Source organism: Lepidothrix coronata, unplaced genomic scaffold (assembly GCF_001604755.1).
Source record: "Lepidothrix coronata isolate B3197 unplaced genomic scaffold, Lepidothrix_coronata-1.0 Scaffold100, whole genome shotgun sequence".
Classification (NCBI taxonomy): domain Eukaryota; kingdom Metazoa; phylum Chordata; class Aves; order Passeriformes; family Pipridae; genus Lepidothrix; species Lepidothrix coronata.
In genome coordinates this window covers 1,313,858-1,336,028 of record NW_016690280.1, presented here as the reverse complement: position 1 = coordinate 1,336,028, position 22,171 = coordinate 1,313,858, and the positions used below count along the sequence as shown (strand labels likewise).

Here is a 22,171-nt window from a genome sequence, read left to right as displayed (position 1 = left end):
CGGGCAAAAAAGTTTCATTAAACGGCTTTTCTGTAGCACCAACAGCCTCTAACCCAGAGGGAAATAACTCAGCAACTTCTGCGGTGCTGCCAAGTTGTGACTTAATCGCCTTTTTTTTCCCATTCCTGGAATATTTTGAGAGAAAAGAACTTCTTGGAAAGGAAAAAGACGTCCCTCCCTCAGCCCCCTCAGACATTCGCTCCCGCCCCCTCAGAGCCCCTCCCGCCCGCTCAGCCCCCGGCGCGCTTCCCGCGGTCTCGCGAGATTTGCACCGCCCTCAGCGCCGGCGCGGCCGCGGCCCGACGGGATCTTTCGAGAATTGCCGGCCCCGCGCTCCCCCCTCAGCGCCGCCGCCATGTCCGTGGTGGGCATCGACCTGGGCTTCCAGAGCTGCTACGTGGCCGTGGCCCGCGCCGGCGGCATCGAGACCGTCGCCAACGAGTACAGCGACCGCAGCACGCCGTGAGTGAAGCCGGGGAGCCGCGCTGAGGCGGCGGGAAGGCGCCCGCGGGGCCCGGCGTGGCGGGGCCGGGGAGGGAGGGAAGCGGCGGGGCCGTGAGGAGCGGAGGGATAAAGTGCTTAGAGACAAGCGGTAAAGCGCGGCGGACGCAGGGAACCCGCTCTTTTCCCTGCCTTTTGTAGAATCACAGAATCGTAGAAGATTATGGGATTGGAATGGACCTTAAAACTCATCCAGTTCCACTCCCTGCCATGGGCAGAGACACCTTCCACTAGAGGAGAGGCTGAGAGAGTTGGGGTTGTTCAGCCTGGAGAAGAGAGGGTTGTGTGGAGACCTCAGAGCCCCTTCCAGTGTCTGAAGGGACCTGCAGGGAAGCCGGGGGGGGGCTACTCTGTATCCTGTGGTGGCAGGATAAGGTTCAAACTGACAGAAGGGAAATTTAGGTTAGATATACGAAGAAATTCTCCCCCGTGAGAGTGGTGAGGCCCTGGCACAGGTTGCCCGGAGAAGCAGTGGCTGCCCCAGCCCTAGGAAAGTTCAGGGCCAGGTTGGACGGGGCTTAGAGCAACCTTGGATAGTGGAAGGTGTCCCTGCCCATGGCAGGGAGTGGAACTGGATGAGCTTTCAGGTCCCTTCCAACCCAAACCATTCTGGGATTCCACGATTCAGTGTGATCACTGTATTCAAACCCTGCTCATGTAATGAGCCCTCCCCACAGATTTCTCAAGAAGAGTGTGCATTGCCTCTGTTTAATAAAACTTCCCAAGAAGGAGTGAACTGGAATAAAACTCTTCTACAAATGAATTGCAAAATAAAGGTGGAAAAACAGCTTCCAGTGCCTCAAACCTGGAGGGAAACAGGAAAGCTGTCTTAGGAGTGTTCCTGCAGCTTCCCCTGTGTTGTACTATGGCTTTGTTTAAGCACTGAAGTAAATTGCTGTCTTGGTGAGACAACAGCATCTTCTTGGATGTTTGGGGGTTTTTTTAGATCCCTCACATCACTTCAAAAAGCCCAGAGGCAGAGAATGACCTTGCTTCTCATTAGACAATACCTCACTCTGTTTGCTTGCTCTTGTCTCTAAGCAATGAATAAACGGAGAAGGAAATTTTGAATTCAGCACGTGTGCTCGAGTATCTGGAAATCTCTTAAGTGTTCTCAATAATATGGAAGCTTAAAGTTGGATGTGCTGGGAAAACTTTAATGTAGAGAATGTCAAAGCTGTCCTCTAGTAGATCCAGGTATTTGGCTCTCAGGGAATTCTGCTGATAAATATATATATATATTTGAGATATGAGCACAAATCTCCCTCATTGAAGGAGATAAGCTAAATAAAATATCTGATATAATGTGTCTCTTGGGAAATAATGCAGTTATGGGAGGCTGAAGTGAAATTGGAAGAAATGAGCATAATGAAAATGAGAGGATTTTTGTCAGGACTTAATCTCCAGGTACTGTTTTGAGGAAGACAGAGAACCATCCTGCAAGCAGACCTTTATATTAAAAGAAATTCTGAATTATATTTTAAGTGCCTTGGAAACAGAAACCTGGTTCAAAAAGTCAGTGCTGAGCAGTTTCTAGAGTAGGGAAAATCATGCAAGGTGTTGTGACAGGTTTCCCCAGGAATTGGCTCGTGATCAGGGTTAAACACTGTGTTTTCTATGCTGACATCCAAACTTTGGGAAGGCTTAGCAGATATGTGTTGCTGTAATAATCTGTATTATTAAAATAAACCCCAATGAGTGCATTGTACTGAGTTCAGTGGCACAGATGACACTTTCACAGAATCCGCTCTCACTCTGTACTTGGATTCTTCCAGAATCCTGCAAAATTTGAACTTGTACATCCCAAAGCTGAGCAAAACATGTTTGTCTTTGAGTATGGAGAAGTGGTAGAGAGAAAGCTAGTGAAAACAGAGAGGAGAAAATAAGATAGTTTAATTATTTCCATAAGGATGAAGGGACTTGGGTTAAATGAAATCATTGTGACTGACCCTTATGGAACTGGTGCTGATTGTCAGTGCAGAGGGAACTAGCTGTCAGGGGACAGGGAATCTTCCAAGGAAGTGACAGTGGATGGCAGGGTGAGGTGGTGCCTGCAGGTCTGTTTAAGCAGAGATTTTTAGCTTTCGTTAGACCTCTGACGATCTTCACTGTGATTGTTTCTACTTGTAATGCAGTGGTTAGTTATTCAGCTTCCAGAAGTTGTGTAATAGTGTAATTTGTATTTAATGAGTTAACTCTGGTTCCTGTGAACTGATTTGAGGAATAAGACTGTCTGTAAATTCTTCCCTCCCTCCCTCCCTCCCTCCCTCCCTCCCAGTTTCAGTCACCTCTGTGCTGGGTCCCTGCACGGCTCCCCAAGGCTCATCCGAAGTGATGGATTTGTGTTGGTGAAGCACCTTTGGTTTGTGAATTTAGCAGTGAAGTAGCTGTGTGGAGCTTTTTTTTTTTTTGTCCAAGAGAAAGGCAATACTTTATGTTCATGTCTTAATTCCTTTCAGGAGACCAGAGTAAATTAATAATCAGCTTCCTGCTCCAGGGCTCCTGAGGTTTTCAGCTCCTGTTCCCTTGTTGTGGGTCTGCAGAGCATAAACTTCCCACTTTTTATTGACTTGAATAGTTGTTTCAAACAACAACAGATTTATTCAGAAATGTTAATTCTGTTGCAATATATGCTTTAGGGTAGGCCTTGCTTCATTTATTATGTTATTAATAAATTGGAAGAAGATATAAATCCAGTGCAATTATATCACCGCAGTCTTCAGTTCTGGTTTTGACGGTTTCTGCTTAGAACACCCAATTCCAAACCTCAGGCTGAGCTGGAATGTGTTTCTTGTGGCAGCCCTGTAGCATCACCCTGCTGTAAAGCAGATTCTTGACCTGCTGCATGGAGAGAAGCTTAATTACACTGTTAGGATGTTGTGTGAATAGGAAAGATCTGCTTGCTTAATGGCAGGTTTCCCCCCACTAAGTTTACCTCAGTGGTATGAGGAACTTGGATTAGAGGGCTGGGTTTCACTTTGTTAGGGCTCCTACAGTTTGTTAAATATGTAAATCGAGAGGCTTAATCGGCCTAGGAATTTCTCCAAAAAGGAAGATTTCTTTATTCAGAACTGCAGCTGCCACAAAGCACTGGGAGTAAAGCATGATTTTCCTTTCGGTAATCCACATCATTTCAGTGGGTACAGATCAAACTCTCAAACACAAATCTTTCTCTGCAGGTTTTTCCTTCCTGCCCTTGAAGGGTTTGCCTTAAAACTGGAAAGCTTAGTTAGCATCTGGAACAGACATGTAGGAATGATTTCCTTAATATCTGATTTTCGTCCTGTTTATCTTCTGCAGTCGAATGTTTCCTGTGTTATTAGCAACCACCTTACCTTTGGGTGGCTCAGATACACAGGTAATTAGTGAGATAAAGGCTGTCTGCCCAGTCAGTACTTAGATGGAAAACTTGAATGAGCATAAATAATTTGGGTTTAGTGCTGTTCTACAGTGAGGAGCATTGCTCTTGTGACTGGAATTAGACTGCCTGATTTTTCCAGAATCCACAGAATACTCCATGCATATATTGCAGTGAGGGACCAACTTTCTAATTGGACCAGTGATATTCTAAACAGTAGCAACACTTTTTGCCAAAAAGATGTGCAGTGCAGCTGTACCAATCACTGACTGGACTCTTCCTTCTCCTTGTAGATCCTGTATATCCTTTGGCCCCAAGAATCGCTCGATTGGTGCTGCAGCTAAAAGCCAGGTGAGCGGATGGTTTGGGTAAAAGCAGCGTCAGTGGCCAAGAATCAGCTCAGCAGAGTGTGGGTTTTATCACTGCAGATAACAGATGTCTCTGAGCCGGTGTCCTGGTGTCTCCATACTAATGAACAGCTGACCTTCCTTCAGCTGTTCAGCATGTACTGCTGCTTTGTCATCTGGGATAGCAATCTCAGGGTTGATCCTTGCACATCATGAAATGTACAAAATAAATCTGTGCCTCTTAAGAAATTCTGATAAATACTAATTAATTTTTTTTTTAAGTTGCAAATGTGAATTCTAAAGCTAAGCAGTAATGTTTCACCCTGCCTTAGCTTCTTCCAGTTCCTGTGCATTATGTTGGCTTTTAATTATGTGACTACATTCTGTAGAATTCCATTAAGTGCACGATTTTGGCAGAAAAGGAACATACTGGAGTGTAAATAAATACAGCTTTCTTGACTCTTTGTGGTTGAATTACAACCTAAATTACACCTCTTGGGTGTTCTTGCCCATAGCTTGAGTTTCTGTTGCTGTAGATAGGTAAACATGATTTAAGGGCTGAGAAGAAGTTAAGCTGATTGGATTTACTTGTGATATTTAGGTCCTGCTGTACCATATTTTATGTTGCTGTGAAACCCCTATAAAAATGATTTATTTTTTTTAAGTCTCCTACAGGAAGTGACTAGTTAAACAATTGGGTTTTCTTAGCCTAAAAGCCTAGAGATACATGAAGATTCATTATCTAGAATACAAAAATCACTGGACACAGCCATGTTATTCAAGAACAGCACAACTGTACTAGAACCAAACACAGCTGTTTTTTCTGGAATTGAGTGTCTGCTTAGCTTAACGAAATCCATTGGCACAGAGCACAGTAGAGATGAGGTATGTCCTGCAGAAACTAAACCTAGAGAACATCCAGCCCAGGTTACTTAGGAAATAGACACCTGACTGGAACCGAATCCCAGGTAAATGCTGTATGGAACGGTGCTTGTCTGCTCTCTCAGTTACTGTGGTTTTCAGTACGTGCCTTGCTCTGATGTCAGTGAAAGAATTCAGTTTATTTGCACTACGTGAAACAAGCTGTGACGAATTTTCAGTTCTCCATTTGTGCTGATCTCTACTGTTCATAAAAGACAATCTACCTTTTGTCAGTTAAATCAAGTTGACGGTACCATCTTGGGGCTCTCCTGACTTTTTAAAGCTTCATGCCAAGGTCCTTGAGCTGTTTTGTGAGAGTGTCTGTGTTAATTGTTGTGTGCATGTGATGAACCTGAGCTGGAGTTTACACCCATGTGCTTGTTATGTTTGGGAAATAACTGACTGCAGCGCACTAGAAAGGTAGGGGTAGGAAACAGGTAAATGGGAAAGAGGCTTTGCTAACAATTCTACAGAGTGAACTACACGTACACTGTGAAAATTGAGCACTACTGTAATCAATATTTCATAGACTCTTGGCTCAGTTTTTAGCATACATTTATTTTACATCTCAAATTTCTGTAGGTTCCCTGAGCAACCAGAGGGAAGCTGCCTCCCAGCACCTGTCCTGACACTATTAAGATACAAATGACAAAAATATTCTGGCGAGAGAAGCATGAGAACAAAACTCTTGTCTTCTGTTTGAAATTCAGATGTTCCTCTGCCACGTTGTATTAAAGATTTCTTTTCCTCTAGGTTATTTCAAATGCAAAGAATACAGTACAAAGTTTTAAAAGATTTCATGGTCGTGCATTCTCAGATCCCTTTGTTCAAGCTGAAAAAGCAAGCCTTGCCTATGAACTTGTCCAGCTGCCAACAGGCTCAACTGGCATCAAGGTAAGTCTGGCATGTTTGAGAAAGAGCCAGAGGAAGAAACTGATAAAGTTTCCTTTTATCTCTATTTTAAATCTGCTCACTGTAGTCTCTGTTCTCTTTTGAATGAAAAGTCTTAATAGGGAATGAAAGGCTAGTAATGGGGATGGTGCATGGGTTTTACTGCAGTGTAATGTGTGTGCACAATTTTTATTTGAAGGCCATGTATATGGAAGAAGAAAGAAACTTTACTATTGAGCAGGTGACAGGAATGCTTCTTACCAAATTAAAGGAGACTGCTGAGAATGCGCTTAAGAAGCCTGTGGTTGACTGTGTTGTTTCTGTAAGTATGTGATACAACAAAATATGTAAGACTTATTTACTATCATAAACTGAAATGATCGCAGCATTAAATTAAATGTGATTAAATTGCCCATTAAACTTGAATATCTGGGTATCTGCCTTTTCTGTTTTAACTGAATCTTACATCTCTTCTTCAAAACCAGACTTACTTCATTAATGGTCTTTATTTATGCTGCTAATTAGCAGCATAAATACTATTTGTTACCTGTTTCTGATTCTTTGCTCCAAAAGCGAGCAGCTTGTGATATAGAATGGAAGAAGATTCAGAAAAAGTAACTTTGTCTTCATGTAATATTTCTTTTTCTTTTTTCTCTATTGCAAGTGAAATGAACGCTTAATTTGAACGATGCCTCAGCTCTGCTCTGCCAACTCACTGTCCACACTTGTAACTGTTTACTAAAATTGGCTCTGGTAAATGTTAATATTGACACTCTGATCACCTTGCAGGTTCCTTGTTTCTACACAGATGCAGAAAGGAGGTCTGTGATGGATGCTACACAGATTGCTGGTCTCAACTGTCTGAGACTAATAAATGAAACAACTGCAGGTAATTCTTTTGTTTCCCTCACTCAGTGTTGTAGTTTTATTAGATAAAAGGGCTTTTTCTCTGCCTGTGATCCTTGCTCTCTGGAATTACAGTTCATTTTATAAGCTTAAAATAGATGAGTTGATCATAAATTTTCTTAACCTCTGGTCTGTTTTTTTCATTGTTTTACAGAGGCTTAAAGATATTTCTTGAATATCTATTTTAATGCAGCCGAAGGAAGGGCTGATACTGTTTAATGTTCTTCCATGTTTCTTTAGCACTGGGAATTTTGTTTAATAAGATCAATGTCTGTAGCTTGAGAATTACATCAGTAAACAGCATTAGTATTTCCTTGTACCACTTACTTCTTGAGCAATTACAAAACTGAATGTCCTAACTATACTTTTATTTCTGTAGTTGCCCTTGCATATGGGATCTATAAGCAAGACCTGCCTGCCTTGGAAGAGAAGCCACGGAACGTTGTTTTTGTGGATATGGGGCATTCTGCATATCAAGTTTCTGTTTGTGCATTCAACAAAGGCAAACTGAAAGTAAACAATCTGTTACACGTGCATTTTAATTACCTGTAGCACATTCATCAGCACATCCAGGGACTGTGGCAGGCAAGCCTGCCTGGCTTCACAGAAGTGTGTCCAGACAGCTCAATTCATGTTCTTAAAATTGCACTTTGTCTGGAGCGAAAGTAGGGCAGGGAACTAGAAAGCTTTTGAGCAGTGTGTGGAGGAAGCAAACATGCCTTAATCAGCAGACTTTGGCAAAGAATAAAAAAACTGGATTAAATGGTTTAATCAGAAATTACCATATCTAACTGCATGCTGCTTTCAAAAAAAATATTCCATTTCAGTCATAAGATCGAGCATTAAAGCAGGAATTCTTACAATGAGGTATGAGAGACATTTTTTTAACCTCATGTAGAAGAGTAAAAACATTCTTAATTACTTTAAGCTGCCCGTGGAAGCTAAGGAAGTGACAGTGTACTCCTGAGTGTACATCGCCAAAGCACTGGTGTTTTCCAGCAAATACTGACATTTCTTAATGGCTTTTCTGAACTTTACAGTTCCAATAAATCCTCTTGATTGGCTAGAGAAACAGATGCAAATTTTAAAGCATGGGGTAGTGAAATGCAGAGAAATGTTCTGAGAACATTAGTTTTGTAGTAGTTCTGTTTAGTGAGGAAACGTAATCTACTTTATGTTTCTCTCAGATTTGTTTTTTAAACGTATGAAAGGAATGCTTTTGGGTCTAGATTGGAGAGCTGGGCAGCAGGGCAATCAGACAGTGTAGAGACCAAACCCAGTATGAGGGTGTATTGAGGATAATGTGATACTTCACTGATTTCTGTTCCTTAAAATATAAGTTCCAAGTATGTTCCCAGATGAGAATCAGGTCAGGTGGATGGGCTACAGGTGTTCTTTGCAAATAACTCCTCCGTCAAAAACAAGCACCTATTTGCAAGAGTTAATATCATTTATTCTCCTGCTTTATTTTTAGCTTGGTGTAAGCATGTTCCACCCTTATGAGGCATCAAATATTAAACTGGGATATGATTCAAACTGACAGTGGCTAAGCAGAATTTGGAAACGGATGGTCTGCTCACAGCAATAGTTACTGAACAGATTGTGTTGTTAAGCCTTGTGCTGTCTTCCTAAATTTCTTTTAGAAGCAATTGTCACCTCATTCCAAGAGTGGGGGGAGGCCCGGGGGGCCAGGGCTGCTGTTTAGCATTTGAGATAGCAATGTTGTGATCCTTGCTTTGCTTTAGAGTTGAACTATATTTGAAACAAAGCAATGCTTTGATGTTAGCTGCTAATTGGTTTCACTGAGTAATGGCTCATTATACTATTACTGAAGGGTTCCATCTCTTTAAGGTTCTTGCTACAGCGTTTGATACAACACTTGGAGGCAGGAAGTTTGATCAGGTGTTAGTTGAATACTTTTGCGAAGAATTCGGAAAGAAATATAAACTAGATATAAAGTCCAAGATCCGGGCGCTGCTGAGGCTGTACCAGGAGTGTGAGAAGCTGAAAAAACTGATGAGTGCCAACGCCTCTGATCTGCCCATGAACATTGAGTGCTTCATGAACGACATAGATGTCTCTGGAATGATGAACAGGTAACGTTTGAACCTTTACAAGGGCGAGCTTTACAGTGCCCTTCAGTCAAGAAAGAAACTTGGTACTAAGTAGCTCTTGGAACTGAAGGGAGGTGGGAAATCAACATACAGCATGTGCAGGAATGCTGCTCAAAATGGAAATGTTTAGAGACTGGTCAGTGGCCTTGAGTTAGGAGGGAGGGCTGCGAATGTTGCAAAGGTGCCTGGATTATTGGAACCAACTTGGTGTGGGAGAATATACTAAAGTATAAAACTAGGGTTGGGAGAGAGAAAAATCTGCAGTACACAGTTCAAGTGGCATTCCTTCAGTTTTGCATCCTGTTGTGTTTGCAGCATTGCTTATGGTGTTACAGCTTTGTTTTATGGCTTCTTCCAACAGAAGCAAATTTTTAGAGATGTGTGACGGACTCCTTGCAAGAGTCGAGCCGCCCCTTCGCAGTGTCCTGGAGCAGGCCAGTAAGTGTGTGTGCCTCGTGTTCTGCATGCAGAACAGAGACAGCCAGAGCACAGACTTCCTTTGGGTGTGGGACAGATGGATTTAGCACAAACAACAGTTTCTTGCTTAGTAGTTAAAAGTTTTAAAAAACTTTCACACAAGCTAAGATCTATGTTCTTACTGCTTAGAAACTTAGAGAACATACTTAAAGTAATGGTTGGTCTAATAAAACTTATAGTTTGTTCATGTGAAACAGAAACATTTAATCTATAAAAACCACTGTCTGACTCCTTCCTAGAGTTAAAGAAGGAGGATATTTATGCCGTAGAGATAGTTGGTGGTACCACAAGAATCCCTGCTGTAAAAGAGAAGATCAGTAAATTTTTTGGCAAAGAAGTCAGTACGACTTTGAATGCAGATGAGGCTGTGGCACGAGGTTGTGCACTGCAGGTAAAAAGTGGTTTGTTTTAGTTGTATTTTTATTGAAATCCATAAATATTTGAGCCAGAGTCTACAAGTAACATGAAATATACTTCATGTGTGATGTAGAATAGATGCAAATAAGCTTTAGGAGGGCAGCTGGGAGAATGAGAACAGCAGCGTAAAGTGATTCCTCTGTGCTGTTTGTCTGAGCCAAATCAGTGGATCAGTGATGCTTGTTGAAATGTCTTTTTCTTCTGCTGTGTCTGGGAACCAGGAATCTGATAAACTCATCCAGAGTTCTCTCTTCCAGAGTCCAGGGGCCTGGGTTAGAGGGCAAATTAGTTTTTTACAGCACGACTGATAAACTTGAGATATGGCAATTGCTTAATGACGTGGGTGGGAGTCAAAGCTTAGGTTCTTACTAATGGAAATCTGTGTCCTAAGATGAACTTGGTCACTGTTGAATGGCTTAAGCAGTAGTAAATACTTCATAGTTACTAGTGCTGCCATCTTTTGAATGTACCTGAATTTTGCTCTCATCATCTCTAATATGTGCTCACAGTTCTGTTCCATCAGGGATATGAACTAGCTGTTGGAATCTGCTTAAGAAGAGAACTTCGTGTTCTAGTATGCAGAAGTCCTTGTCCTATGTCACTCTAGAAAAGTAATTAAATTTAATTTCTGATTTCTTATGTTGGCACTGAAAATTCAGTAGCCTGATGATAGCAAACCAAACACAATGACTCTAAAGTAAAACTTGTGTATTTCCATTTTCAGAGTGAGCAGATTGTAACAGCTACCTGAGAAGGAAAGGTTCTTAGTGCTTCCAGTGCTTGTTATGCAGGTCCTAAGTCCATCAGTATTAGTCTCCCTTAACAAAGTAAATCTACATATTAAGCAGCATAAATAGCTACTTGCTGAGTTAAATTACTGTTCATCTGAAGTCTGAGTGTTTGTAATGTGGCTCTTGTGCTCTTGCAGTGTGCTATTCTATCCCCGGCTTTCAAAGTGAGAGAGTTTTCTATCACAGATTTGATACCGTATCCTATTTCTTTGCGATGGAATTCCCCAGCAGAGGAAGGGTTAAGGTAAAAATAGTTCAATCTTCTTCCATTTACAGCTTAAAACTAAATGGTGATGACTAGATTAAATAACACAGTAGGAGTAAATACCCTTAGAACAGTGACCATTTAACACTTCAAATTTTGATACTTATGATGTTATTGACACTAGAAAACAAAATCAAGGTCAAGTGGCAGTTTGGCACTTCCTACATGGCTGTTGGTCTTACTTGACCTGGAAGGTCAGGACAGTCTTTTCTTACTTCGTAAGGAAGCTTTTCCTTAAGATATGAGTATCTAGAAACGTGTTGTTGACTTACCAGCTGTACTGTCCCACATATTGAAAAGGTGCTCTGTTTTCTCTTGCAGTGATTGTGAGGTCTTTCCCAAGAACCATCCTGCTCCGTTTTCCAAGGTCCTCACGTTCTACAGAAAGGAGCCCTTTACTCTGGAGGCGTACTACAGTTCCCCCAAGGACCTGCCTTACCCAGATAGTGCTATAGGTTAGGACCGTTCTGTGCCTTTCAGCTTTATTCATAATCTTGTCCATGTTTCAGGACTTTTCTGTCTAATTATATAATCTGGAAGTGCATCCTACTACAAATTCTGTAGGGACAGGTTTCCAAATGGATCTACAGTAAAATAAGTGGAGTAACATGAAGTTTATGGACAAGAAGAGCATCCTAATATTGGAGCAAACCCGAAAGGGGAACACTGAGAGTTGTGCAGTCTTTTGCTGTGTTACAAGTAACACCAGCTTTTACAGCACACCTTAGAGAATTCCTAAAAGCTGTGTGTCCCAGCATTGCTGAGTAAAAACTGGATTGTCTGACTTGAGTAGGGTTTGATATCCCCTGAGCGCATTGCAGTGAGCTGCGTCAGCAACAGGCAGGTTTTACTTTGCCTTCAGCACTTATGTTTATCAAATCTGTTTGGCTTTTTTCTCTCTGGGATTGTTTAGCTCACTTCTTGGTTCAGAAGGTCACTCCTCAAACAGATGGATCAAGTTCCAAAGTGAAAGTCAAAGTCAGAGTAAATATCCATGGCATCTTCAGTGTTTCGAGCGCATCTTTAGTGGAGGTTCATAAATCTGATGAGAACGAGGAGCCTATGGAGACAGATCAGCACTCAAAGGAGGAAGAGGTAACAGACTTCATTGCTCTTAGCTTCTTAAAATCTTGGTGAAACACAACTGGCTAAGTTCTGGGAAGGGTCTGAGACTTGTGTAATGATTTAGTAGACATGTCCAGCAACTAAAGTATGAGATTAAGTACTAATTGTAGCATGTTACACCAGTGACAAATCTCTTTAAATCAGGACTGTGAGGTGTGGATGAAACTGTTAACCATGGAGATGTTGCTTGCCTAAACAAAGACTGGGAGCTTATCATTTGTGCCTTAAGACTCTACTTCAGTTTTCAGTCTGTTTCTTTTGCCCAAAAGAGCATTAGAGATGTAAGTGAAGTGATCACCCTAGGAACTGAAACAATGATGTGCATTTGTTTAATGTCTGAAATTGGATCTCTCTGAATTTCAGAAGATGCAAGTAGATGAGGAGCAACAAAAAGCTGAAGAACAACAGCAGACCCAACCTGAAAATAAGGCAGAGTCCGAAGAAATGGAGGTAACGTGAGCATTTGAGACTTTATTTTCATGAGATTCCTGAGAATATGCAGAGTGTGAGCATATCTGCTGCCTTTGTCATAGTTCTGGAAGCTGAACTTTTATTTCAGTGCACTGGTAGTCTATTGTGATTAGAGCTTTAGAAAGGACATAAATGGCACTGATAACTGCAGACCTGTCAGGTGACCTGGTACTGATAAAATGAGGGAACTCTCCTGTTCATAGAAGAACTAATCATCTAGTTTTCAATAATTTAAAAACTAGAAAAGTGTTATACTATGGGCACCATGACCCATGAATGTAGACAGTATGCCCAGAAAAGGTCAGTGGTTGCATTAATTATCTCAGACTTTAGCAGCTGAGGTGTCAGAATGATAGGGAGTGTTTAGTTCTGATGCTGAGGTGCACTAACTCAGTCACAGTTTTTTGAATATAAGTCTTGACTGGTCGCCTTGAACTGCCTGATGATATTGTTTTTACTGTGAATATATTTTTTTCATTGCAGACTTGTCAGGCTGACTCAAAAGACAAGAAGGTGGATCAACCACCTCAAGCCAAGAAGGCCAAAGTGAAGACGACCACAGTGGACCTTCCCATTGAGAACCAGTTGGTGTGGCAGATAGGGAAGGATATGCTCAACTTATTCATTGAGAATGAGGTAAACTCTTACTTGACCAAGCTAAAAATGTTACTAGTTGGTCTCCAGAAATGTTGATGTTCATTAAACAAGGTTAAGGCTGATCAAGAAAAGGAAAAGGAATAAAACATGCAGTTAAAATTCTGATGTGAACAACACTGCCCCATGGAGGCAAAATACATTCCTCCTGTTCAGTGATGGTGTAACTCTCACTGAAGAGCTGTTCTACAGGAAACCTCCAAAACCACCTGCAGTTACAAGGTGCAGGTGGCCCGTCAGGTGAAGGTTTCTCAACTGGAGCAAGATTGTTCGGTTCTGTTTTGGATATTGCACCAAAACTCAAATTGATTTTTATTCACATACTGTGTTAGAACAGTTCTGTAAATTACAGTATTGCAAAATCTTTTTCAAACTTAAGCCTTTTCTCACAAGGTGTCCTGACAATAAATATTAAATAATTAGCTTTTTAGCCAACTAATTTGACAACTTGTTCACAGGGTAAGATGATAATGCAGGACAAGCTGGAGAAGGAGAGGAATGATGCCAAGAATGCAGTGGAAGAGTATGTGTATGAAATGAGAGACAAACTCTGCAGTGTTTATGAGAAATTTGTTGGTGAAGATGTGAGTACTGCTGTGGGATTGTCCTTTGCTATGTTGTGTTACAATGAGCAGTTGTAGTTAATAACTTTTGACCTGGATCGCACACTGTGCTTACTTATATATTCAGACTTTTAAATTTGAAGAAATAACTTGTAACCTTTCTGGCTCCGAAGATAATCTGCTAAATGGGGCTCAGGCACAAACCACTGGTTCTCTTCCAGAACAGTTGCAGCAATTAAGATGGTATCAGGGTGTGTTTCCAGACTAGGAGCCCTCGCCCAATCATTTTAGGACAACCTGTTCTGTTTTGGCTCTTTGTCAGTATTTAGGATAGTTTAAAAAAATGAAGACAGAGCAGCCCTACCCAGGAACATAATAGGTGGGATTAGTCTGACTAAATGTGGGCATTTGTATCTGGACTGGTTGCCTAAAAACCTCTTGGCATTATTAATCAGCTTTCCCTGTTGTACTGAAGAGCTGGGTGTGTAATTGATATGATTCCAGCAGGATGAATCACTGGACTCCTGACTGGATCTCCATTGATTACAGTGGAGCCTTGCCAGCCAGGTGTCCGCAGAGCCCAATACCCACATCAGAGCCCAAACTGGGACATGTCAGGTGACATTTATGGCATCTTAGCTAAAGATAAGTTTCACTCTGTTCTCAGACTTGCTCATATAGTGATGATGAAAATGGGAAGGGGAAAAAAAGGCCTTCTGTGTGACAGTATTGATCTAAACTGTTGGTGTCACAGATGACACCAACATCTCTTGAGCCTGGTCTTCACCACAAAGCCATACAGAAGAATATTTTGTTTCTTTAGGATAAAGAGTTTCAGACAGAGTTTTTTGGGTTCTAAAAATATAACTCTTCCAGAAAGGTTCCAAGTATCATTTAGTGTCATCTGTCATCTAATAAATTATCTCACCATCTATTTTGTATGGGTTGCTTCAGGATCGGAATAGCTTCACACTGAAGCTGGAAGATACAGAAAATTGGCTTTATGAAGATGGTGAAGACCAGCCCAAACAAATATACATTGATAAATTGACAGAATTGAAGGTAAGTGGTTCTTACATTCCCATGGGAATTTACTGAAGCTGGAGAACTTTGTTGCAGTGAGGAGCTGTCGGATCTGCTGGTTTGGAGGTGAGCACTGGTGACAAACTGCTTGGTTTGCTTTTTAATTATGCAAGGAGCAGCTCTCAACAGACCTGTAACAACACAGGGTTGAGGGAGGCTCAGTCTTCCTGTAACTGTAGAGAAGAGTCAAGAGTTCCAAGGAGTTTAGAAACATTGATGTATCCTGTCAAACCTTGCAGGATCCCATAGTAATGCTCCATGGATTTTGATACCTTTTGTGCTCTGTTTCAGACTCTGGGTCAGCCTATTCAGGCAAGATTCCAAGAATCGGAGGAAAGACCAAAAGCATTTGAGGAGCTGGGGAAGCAAATCCAACAGTACATGAAAGCTGTTCACGCATTCAAAGCAAAGGTATTTCCACACTTAATTTCTGGAAAATGTAAGGAAATTGTACAGATCTTGCCTGAATTTTAGGTAAGCTGCTTCAGACAAAAAGCTGGTGCAACTTCCTGGTGAGCTTATGAGTGTTTAATAGTTTTATCATAAGTGGATGTTGGCTTGCAAGCCTGAGTCTCTTTTTTTTTTTAATTAGGTGTTGATTTCCTCTTGGAGGGAGAATGCCAGCAGCAGTAGAACTTCAGGTCTCTGGTTACAGAGCTGTGGGTGATCAGCTCAGTTCCTCTGCTAACCAGAACAGCCTCCTGGCTCAATGGTCTTTAATATTTTGAAGCTAAAAGTCTGAAGAAATAAGGGTGCAGTTTGTGCTCAAACATTCACAGAGCTGCTCCTGCTTTGGCTGTTTCAGGATGAACAGTACGAGCACCTCGATGAAGCCGACATGGCAAAGGTGGAGAAGAATGCGAATGAAGCCATGGAGTGGATGAACAACAACCTCAATCTGCAGAACAAGAGAAGTCTTACTTTGGACCCAGTTATAAAAGCGAAAGACATCCAGGCTAAAACTAAAGTAAGTTTTTCTACATAAATCGCTGTATTTCCATGAATTTTTCTGCTTACTGGTCTAGGTTTTTGTGCTCAGAAAACACCGAGGTAAGAAATCTCAAATGTATTGGGGAACATCAACCCTCAGCTTGCATATCCCACTGGTGCTGTCAAAAGTTAAAGTACAACTGTGCAAAGGTAAAAACATGTCTAACAATGTTTTATTTCTGTGTGTTGTAGGAATTGGCAAATATTTGTAATCCCATAGTCAGCAAACCCAAACCCAAGGTGGAACTGCCGAAGGAGGAGCAGAAGCCGACAGAACCCAACGGACCAGTGGACGGGCAGGGAGATGCCAGGAGCGGGGCCCAGGCCCCCGAGCAGGGCACTGCCCCTACAGCCACCGAGAAGAAGCTTCCAGAAATGGACATTGACTGAATTTCAGCACTTGTTTATATTATTGCAAACTACAATAAAGCTTTAAGTTGTCAACTTTGTATGTTCTGAATCCAAACTGAAGCAAGCGAATCCCACAGCGCTCTTGGTAACTCCTGGAGAGGTTTGGGCAGGGCAGCAGGTCAGAACACAGAGGTAGCAGAGGACTCGCTCAGCTCAGCAGTGTTTGCCGTTATTGATTGTATTTAGAAGTTTTGGTAGTTTAACTAGCCCTATAGGAACAGCCATAACCTGCTTCTCCATTTTTAATGTCCAGGGTGAGTCAACCTTCCTTTGAAGGACAGCGACAGCAATACCTGGAGTCTGATGTTCACATTGCTCTTCCCTTTCCCTGGGGATTGCATGAGCTGGGACTGCAGGGAGGGAAGGGGAGAGCCTGAGGTGGAGTCTTCCATTGCCTGTGTTTTAGTGTTCATGCCTGCTCTGGACTCACTCTGATTTGCACTGGAACAGTTGATGGTTACAGGGGGTTTGCAGAGCAGTGGGTGGTTCATCGGCACCTTTATTCCTTAGCCCAGGCTTCGGATCAGACTCTGAATGTGCTCCTGGACATGGAATTGGGTTTCTGGCAAACTCCCCAGCTAATTAGGCCCTGTAAACTCTTTGTCTCTAGTTAAATTAGCTGCTTTTAGAAAGAGTGAATTCTTGTATTTCAGCTGCCTACGCTGATAGTTGATTCTGACTTGTTCCTAATTTTTTCTGGCAGGGGTATGCTTGCTTCCACGAGGCCTTCATTTGGAATGCTTGGTTTTTTGGTTTGGGGTTTTTTTTCCAGGAAAACCAAGAAGTGATGGATTTGGCTTTTTTTTTTTTTTTTCTATGAGCTTTATACAATGATTTGCTTCTAGTACTGATTGTTATTAAACTTGCAAACATTAATTTGTATGTGTTAAAATCCAAAGCTGAAAAAACACTCATTCAGTTATTGCAAGAAATAAATGCACTGGATTCTACTGGATCACCTTCTCCAGCTGTTGATTCCAATAGAGAGAGGATGGGGTCGGGGTGGATGGAAGGGCTGTGTCCCTCCTCACTGGAGTGCGCAGGGAGCTCTCCGGGGCTGCACCGGGGTTTTAAGGCTTCCATGCCCCCAGGGATTTGGCGGGGTGTGAGGGGTGTCGGTTCAAGCCCACTGTAATCACAGAACCACGGAATGGCTGGGGTTGGGAGGGACTTCTGGAGTCCAACCCCCCCTGCCCAGGCAGGGTCACCTGGAACAGGAGCCACAGGAACGAGTCCAGGTGGGTTTGGAATGTCTCCCGAGAGGGAGACTCAACGCCCCCCTCCTGGGTAGCTGTTCCAGTGCTCTGTTACCCTCCACGGGAAGAAATTTTTCTTCATGTTGAACTTGAATGTATGAATGTAAAGAAGTATCGCTGATGGATCGGGGGGCTCGGTACCCGTTCCGTACCTGTCTGGGGCAGGGAGGGGGCGGCCGTTCCCTGAGCACCTCCGGGCTGGGCCGGCCCGGCCCTCCCGGCCGCCGGGGGAGCTGCGGGGTTGGGCCGGGCCGGCGCCTCCTCCGCCCGGTAGCGCTTCCCGTCCTTTCCCGTCCCTTCCCTTCCCTCCCCTTCTCTCCCCGCCGCCGCTCCACCAGGGGCTGAGCCGGGCCCCCCTCGCCGTCCCCGGGCTCGCACGGCCGCGGCTGCCCTGGGTGAGGGACCGGGTGGGGCGGGGCCGGGCCGGGGCTCCCTCTGCCCCGGGGGCCGCGGGTGCTGCTGCTGCTCCCGCGGGGCTCCCGGCGTCAGGCGGAGCGGTGGGAACGGCGGTAACCGCCATAACAGCGGCGGGGCCGCCGGCGCCAGGCTCGGCCTGGAATTTGGGGGTTATTCCTGAACTCCTCCCGTCCCCCCCATCCCCGTGGGGTCGTGCCCGCCCCGTGCTGGGGCCCCCGGGTCTGCCTGGGACGCGCAACGCGGCCACTGCTCCTCAAGCTGGGAATAAACATCCAGCTGGGAATAAACATCCCCCGCTCGGATGCGGTGCTGTGGGTGTTGGGGATGGGAGCGCGGAGGGGCCTTTAACCCCTGAGCGTGTGTTGTTTGTCCGCCCGCAGCCCCAGAGCCGCTGCCAGAACCGCTGGTTCCTCCCACAAACAACACCGACGTGTTCGTGCCTTACATGAGAAGTGCCCGACCCCGGCCCCGAACAGGAATGGTCACGGACCAGCACCTCGGCCCTGCCACCGCGCTGCTGTGAGTCTGAAGGTAATCCATCCAATGTGGCTTTATTTTCCCAAATCTAGAACTGAGAGATACTCTAGGGGCGCATCTTCAAGATACCTGTGCAGGATTTGAACCTTTTTACTGACATCTTCAATAACTAATCGCAAATAGGGCTGTTTCCTTGTTTGCTTTAGAACATTGGACAAGAGCTGCTGTTACTAATTCCTTTTTCATGTGTTTTTTGGGGTCTGTTTTCTCCTTCGAACATCAGTGAAATGTCCCTGTGTCACTTGTGCTATCTCTGTATTTCATTATTTCCTCCCTTACATCTGTCTTTAGCTACTAACACACAGTTTGCTTTCTGCCTTTTTAAGATTCTGGTGTGTGGGGGAGTTTTTTATTTTATAAAGCTACCTTTTTTTTTTTTTCAGCCTGTAAAAAACCTTTAATTATATTTCACATTGATTAAGACCAGTTACTTCAGTTTCTAACTCTTATAGTAGTATAACATAGATATCCTAAATTAATCACTGGAATAGGATGTGTTAACTCAGTTCATGTTGCAGAGTGGTGGTAACTCCACAGGAAAGTTAAATGTCTTCAGAGGACAAGGAAGCTCAGGAGGACGAGCTGTTGGCTCTGGCCAGCATCTATGATGAAGATGAGTTTAAGAGAGCCGAGTCTGCCCAAGGAGGAGAAACAAGAATTTGTCTGGAGTTGCCTCAAGACTTCAAAATTTTTGTGAGTGGTGAGTTGAGACGTTTTGTGTTATCCCCAGGGAGGTTTTACCAAGCTCGTTTGCTGGTTGTGGAGTGTCCTGCAGGAGCAGTGACTGGACAAACCATGGCTCAACCTTTGCTGTGTTTGTGATAGTGTTGGGGTTTGTATTTGAGTAGCTTAACCCTTTAGTAAACTTTACAGATGAGTAATAGTATTTCTTCAGAATAATTAAATTCATTTATTATTTTTTTATTCCCTTGAGGATATATCTTTCCATGTTCCTGGTTTGAGCAGGATCTGACATTTCACAGTTGTTGGTGTTCACAGAGCTACAACCTCATGTTATTTTACCGCACTGAGTTTAGTTATTTAGGGTCAAACAGATAATTTTAACCCCAGAAACGTATCAAGTTAAAAGAGATTGGGTGCTGTCATAAACGGTGACGGTTCATTAGTTTTCATTTTCCTGTTATTTCTCAACCTGCCTTGGTTGTCTCAGGTTCAGGCAGTTCCACAGAAAGCCTCCAGAGCAGTGGGTTCGAGTACTCTGTGTGCTTCCTGCCTCCCCTCGTGCTGAATTTTGAGCTCCCACCCGACTACCCATCGACATCACCACCTGTGTTCACCCTCAGTGGGAAATGGCTCTCCCAGGCCCAGGTTTGCAGAAGATTTTTAACATTTTGATAGAGCTGAGCAAGTTAATAATTAACAGCGTTCTGGGGAATGGTAATGAAATTAAATAAAAATAATGACATTGCTGTTCAGTTGGCTCTTCTTTTGTCTCCTTCTTGTTTTCACTTGGTCACTGTTCCGAGGAAGAAGAGTTTGCATCGAGGCAAACTATTTTATATGTATTTTATGGATAGATTAAAAACTGGTGAATCTGTAATCAAAGTGTGCACTATGGACCATGGGAGGAGAGGAACCCAGTAAGGAGCTGTCAGAACTTAACCAACATCAGGAATTGTTTGTTCTTTTCCAGCTCAGCGCTCTTTGCAAACACTTGGACAATGTGTGGGAAGAGAATCGAGGCTGTGTGGTCCTATTTGCCTGGATGCAGTTTCTGAAGGAAGAAACACTGAGTTACCTGAATATTTCGTCCCCGTATGAGTTAAAAATGTGCCCTCAAGGGCAAGCACAGAGTCGGACGCCGTTGGGGCCTCTCGACCCTGGGAAGGACTGTGGGGGTGCAGCAGGCTCTGCCACAGCTGAGGAGGAAATCATGGATGCCAGAGCTGTGCAGGACGTGGAGTCGTTGTCGAGTCTGATCAGGGAAATCTTGGACTTTGACCAGGCCCAGAGGAGGAAGTGCTTTAACAGTAAGATGTATTTGTGCAATATCTGCTTCTGTGAGAAGCTGGGCAGCGAGTGCATGCACTTCACCGACTGCAGCCACGTGTACTGCAAAGCCTGCCTGAAGGACTACTTTGAGATTCAGATCAGGGACGGGCAGGTCCACTGCCTGAACTGCCCCGAGCCCAAGTGTTCTTCTGTCGCCACTCCTGGCCAGGTAATACACGTGTGCACACAGGGCTGGAGAGTCCTGCTAACTCACCCCCAATTACAGGGACAGTGTGGCTCTGCATAGTGAGCATTGGGAATCTCAGAGTCACTGAGGCTGGAAAAGACCTCTGAGATCACAGAGTTCAACCTGTGACCGATCCCCACCTTGTCAACTGGACCAGAGCATTGAGTGCCAGTCATTCCCTGAACACCTCCAGGGGTGGGGACTCCACGACCTCCCTGGGCAGCCCCTTCCAGTGCCTGACAACCCTTTCCAAGACGAAACTCCTCCTGATGTCCAACCTGAACCTTCCCCGGCACAACTTGTGGCCATTTCCTCTTGTCCTGTCCCTTGTTCCCTGGGAGCAGAGCCTGACCCCCACCTGGCTTCACGCTCCTGTCAGGGATTTGAGGAGAGTGAGAAGGTCCTCCCTGAGCCTCCTTTTCTCCAGGCTGAGCCCACCCAGCTCCCTCAGCTGCTCCTTGTGCTCCAGACCCTTCCCCAACTCTGTTGCCCTTCCCTGGACACGCTCCAGCCCCTTGATGTCTTTCTTGTTGTGAGGGGCCCAGAACTGACCCCAGGACTGGAGGTGCCTCAGTAGTGCCCAGCACAGAGGGAGGATTCCTGGGGACATTTTCCAGGGGATATACCTGAGGACATTTTCTTCATGCTCTGAGCCACACAGACACAGAGTCATTGGAGTTAAAACTGGATGCCTTGGCACGTCTTTTGCCCAATTTATTAGTACTGGCATTGATCAGCAGCCTCCCATTCTATTTGACACTGCATGCACATTCCATTTAACACTGCATGCTTTTCCTTTTCCTAATTATTATTAGAATAGCGTTTCTAGGAATATTTTCATGACCTGTTGGAGAATAAAGTGGATTCATTCCAACTGTAGGGATTTTTTCATTGCCTTACTGTGTTTTGCTGATGGTAGCAGGCTCAGAATTTCAGATGCAAGTAATCATAGAATCCCAGGATGGTTTGGGTTGGAAGGGACCTTAAAGATCATCTTGTTCCACCCCCCTGCCATGAGCCGGGACACTTCCCACTAGACCAAGGTGCTCCAAGCCCCGTCCAACCTGGCCTTGAACATTTCCAAGGATGGGACAGGCACAGCTTCTCTGGGCAACCTGTGCCAGGGCCTCACCACCCTCACGGGGAAGAATGTTTTCCTAACATCTCTCTGTGGCCTTTAGGTGAAGGAGCTGGTTGGAGAGGAGCTCTTTGCCCGCTATGACCGGCTGCTCCTGCAGTCCAGCCTGGACCTGATGGCCGATGTGGTGTATTGCCCCCGCCCGGGCTGCCAGACCCCCGTGATGCAGGAGCCCGGCTGCACCATGGGCATCTGCTCCTGCTGCAACTACGCCTTCTGCACCCTCTGCAAGATGACCTACCACGGGGTGTCTCCGTGCAAGGTCACCGCAGGTGAGGCACCTCTACCCTGTGTTCCAAAGACACATCAAGGTGCAGTTAAATGTTGTGTAAAATAGT

At 44.1% G+C, this 22,171-nt stretch overlaps 2 protein-coding genes across 4 annotated transcripts in view; both read left to right on the top strand.

The window, feature by feature from the left end:
• The first annotated feature begins 304 nt into the window (after nt 1-304).
• HSPA4 (heat shock protein family A (Hsp70) member 4) lies at nt 305-17,240 on the top strand. The gene is made up of 19 exons (XM_017822885.1): nt 305-462; nt 4,153-4,210; nt 5,881-6,021; nt 6,218-6,340; nt 6,808-6,907; nt 7,304-7,437; nt 8,776-9,020; nt 9,400-9,476; nt 9,755-9,906; nt 10,861-10,967; nt 11,310-11,443; nt 11,902-12,083; nt 12,477-12,563; nt 13,068-13,220; nt 13,697-13,822; nt 14,756-14,863; nt 15,176-15,295; nt 15,690-15,851; nt 16,067-17,240. The coding sequence occupies exons 1-19, from the start codon at nt 356-358 to the stop codon at nt 16,262-16,264; spliced, it is 2,514 nt and encodes an 837-aa protein (XP_017678374.1). The 5' UTR covers nt 305-355; the 3' UTR covers nt 16,265-17,240.
• Nucleotides 17,241-17,838: 598 nt separating this feature from the next.
• The window catches only part of RNF14 (ring finger protein 14), an 8,648-nt gene continuing 4,315 nt past the window's right edge, over nt 17,839-22,171 (top strand). The window contains exons 1-6 of one of the 3 annotated variants that reach the window (XM_017822887.1): nt 17,839-17,936; nt 18,339-18,489; nt 19,033-19,195; nt 19,667-19,824; nt 20,150-20,677; nt 21,877-22,105. In XM_017822887.1, the coding sequence (XP_017678376.1) occupies nt 19,042-19,195; nt 19,667-19,824; nt 20,150-20,677; nt 21,877-22,105 (1,069 nt within the window). In that variant the 5' untranslated portion in view covers nt 17,839-17,936; nt 18,339-18,489; nt 19,033-19,041. Of the gene's footprint in view, nt 17,937-18,056; nt 18,490-19,013; nt 19,196-19,666; nt 19,825-20,149; nt 20,678-21,876; nt 22,106-22,171 lie in introns of those variants that run through there. The other 2 variants (XM_017822888.1, XM_017822889.1) reach the window with 2 other exon arrangements.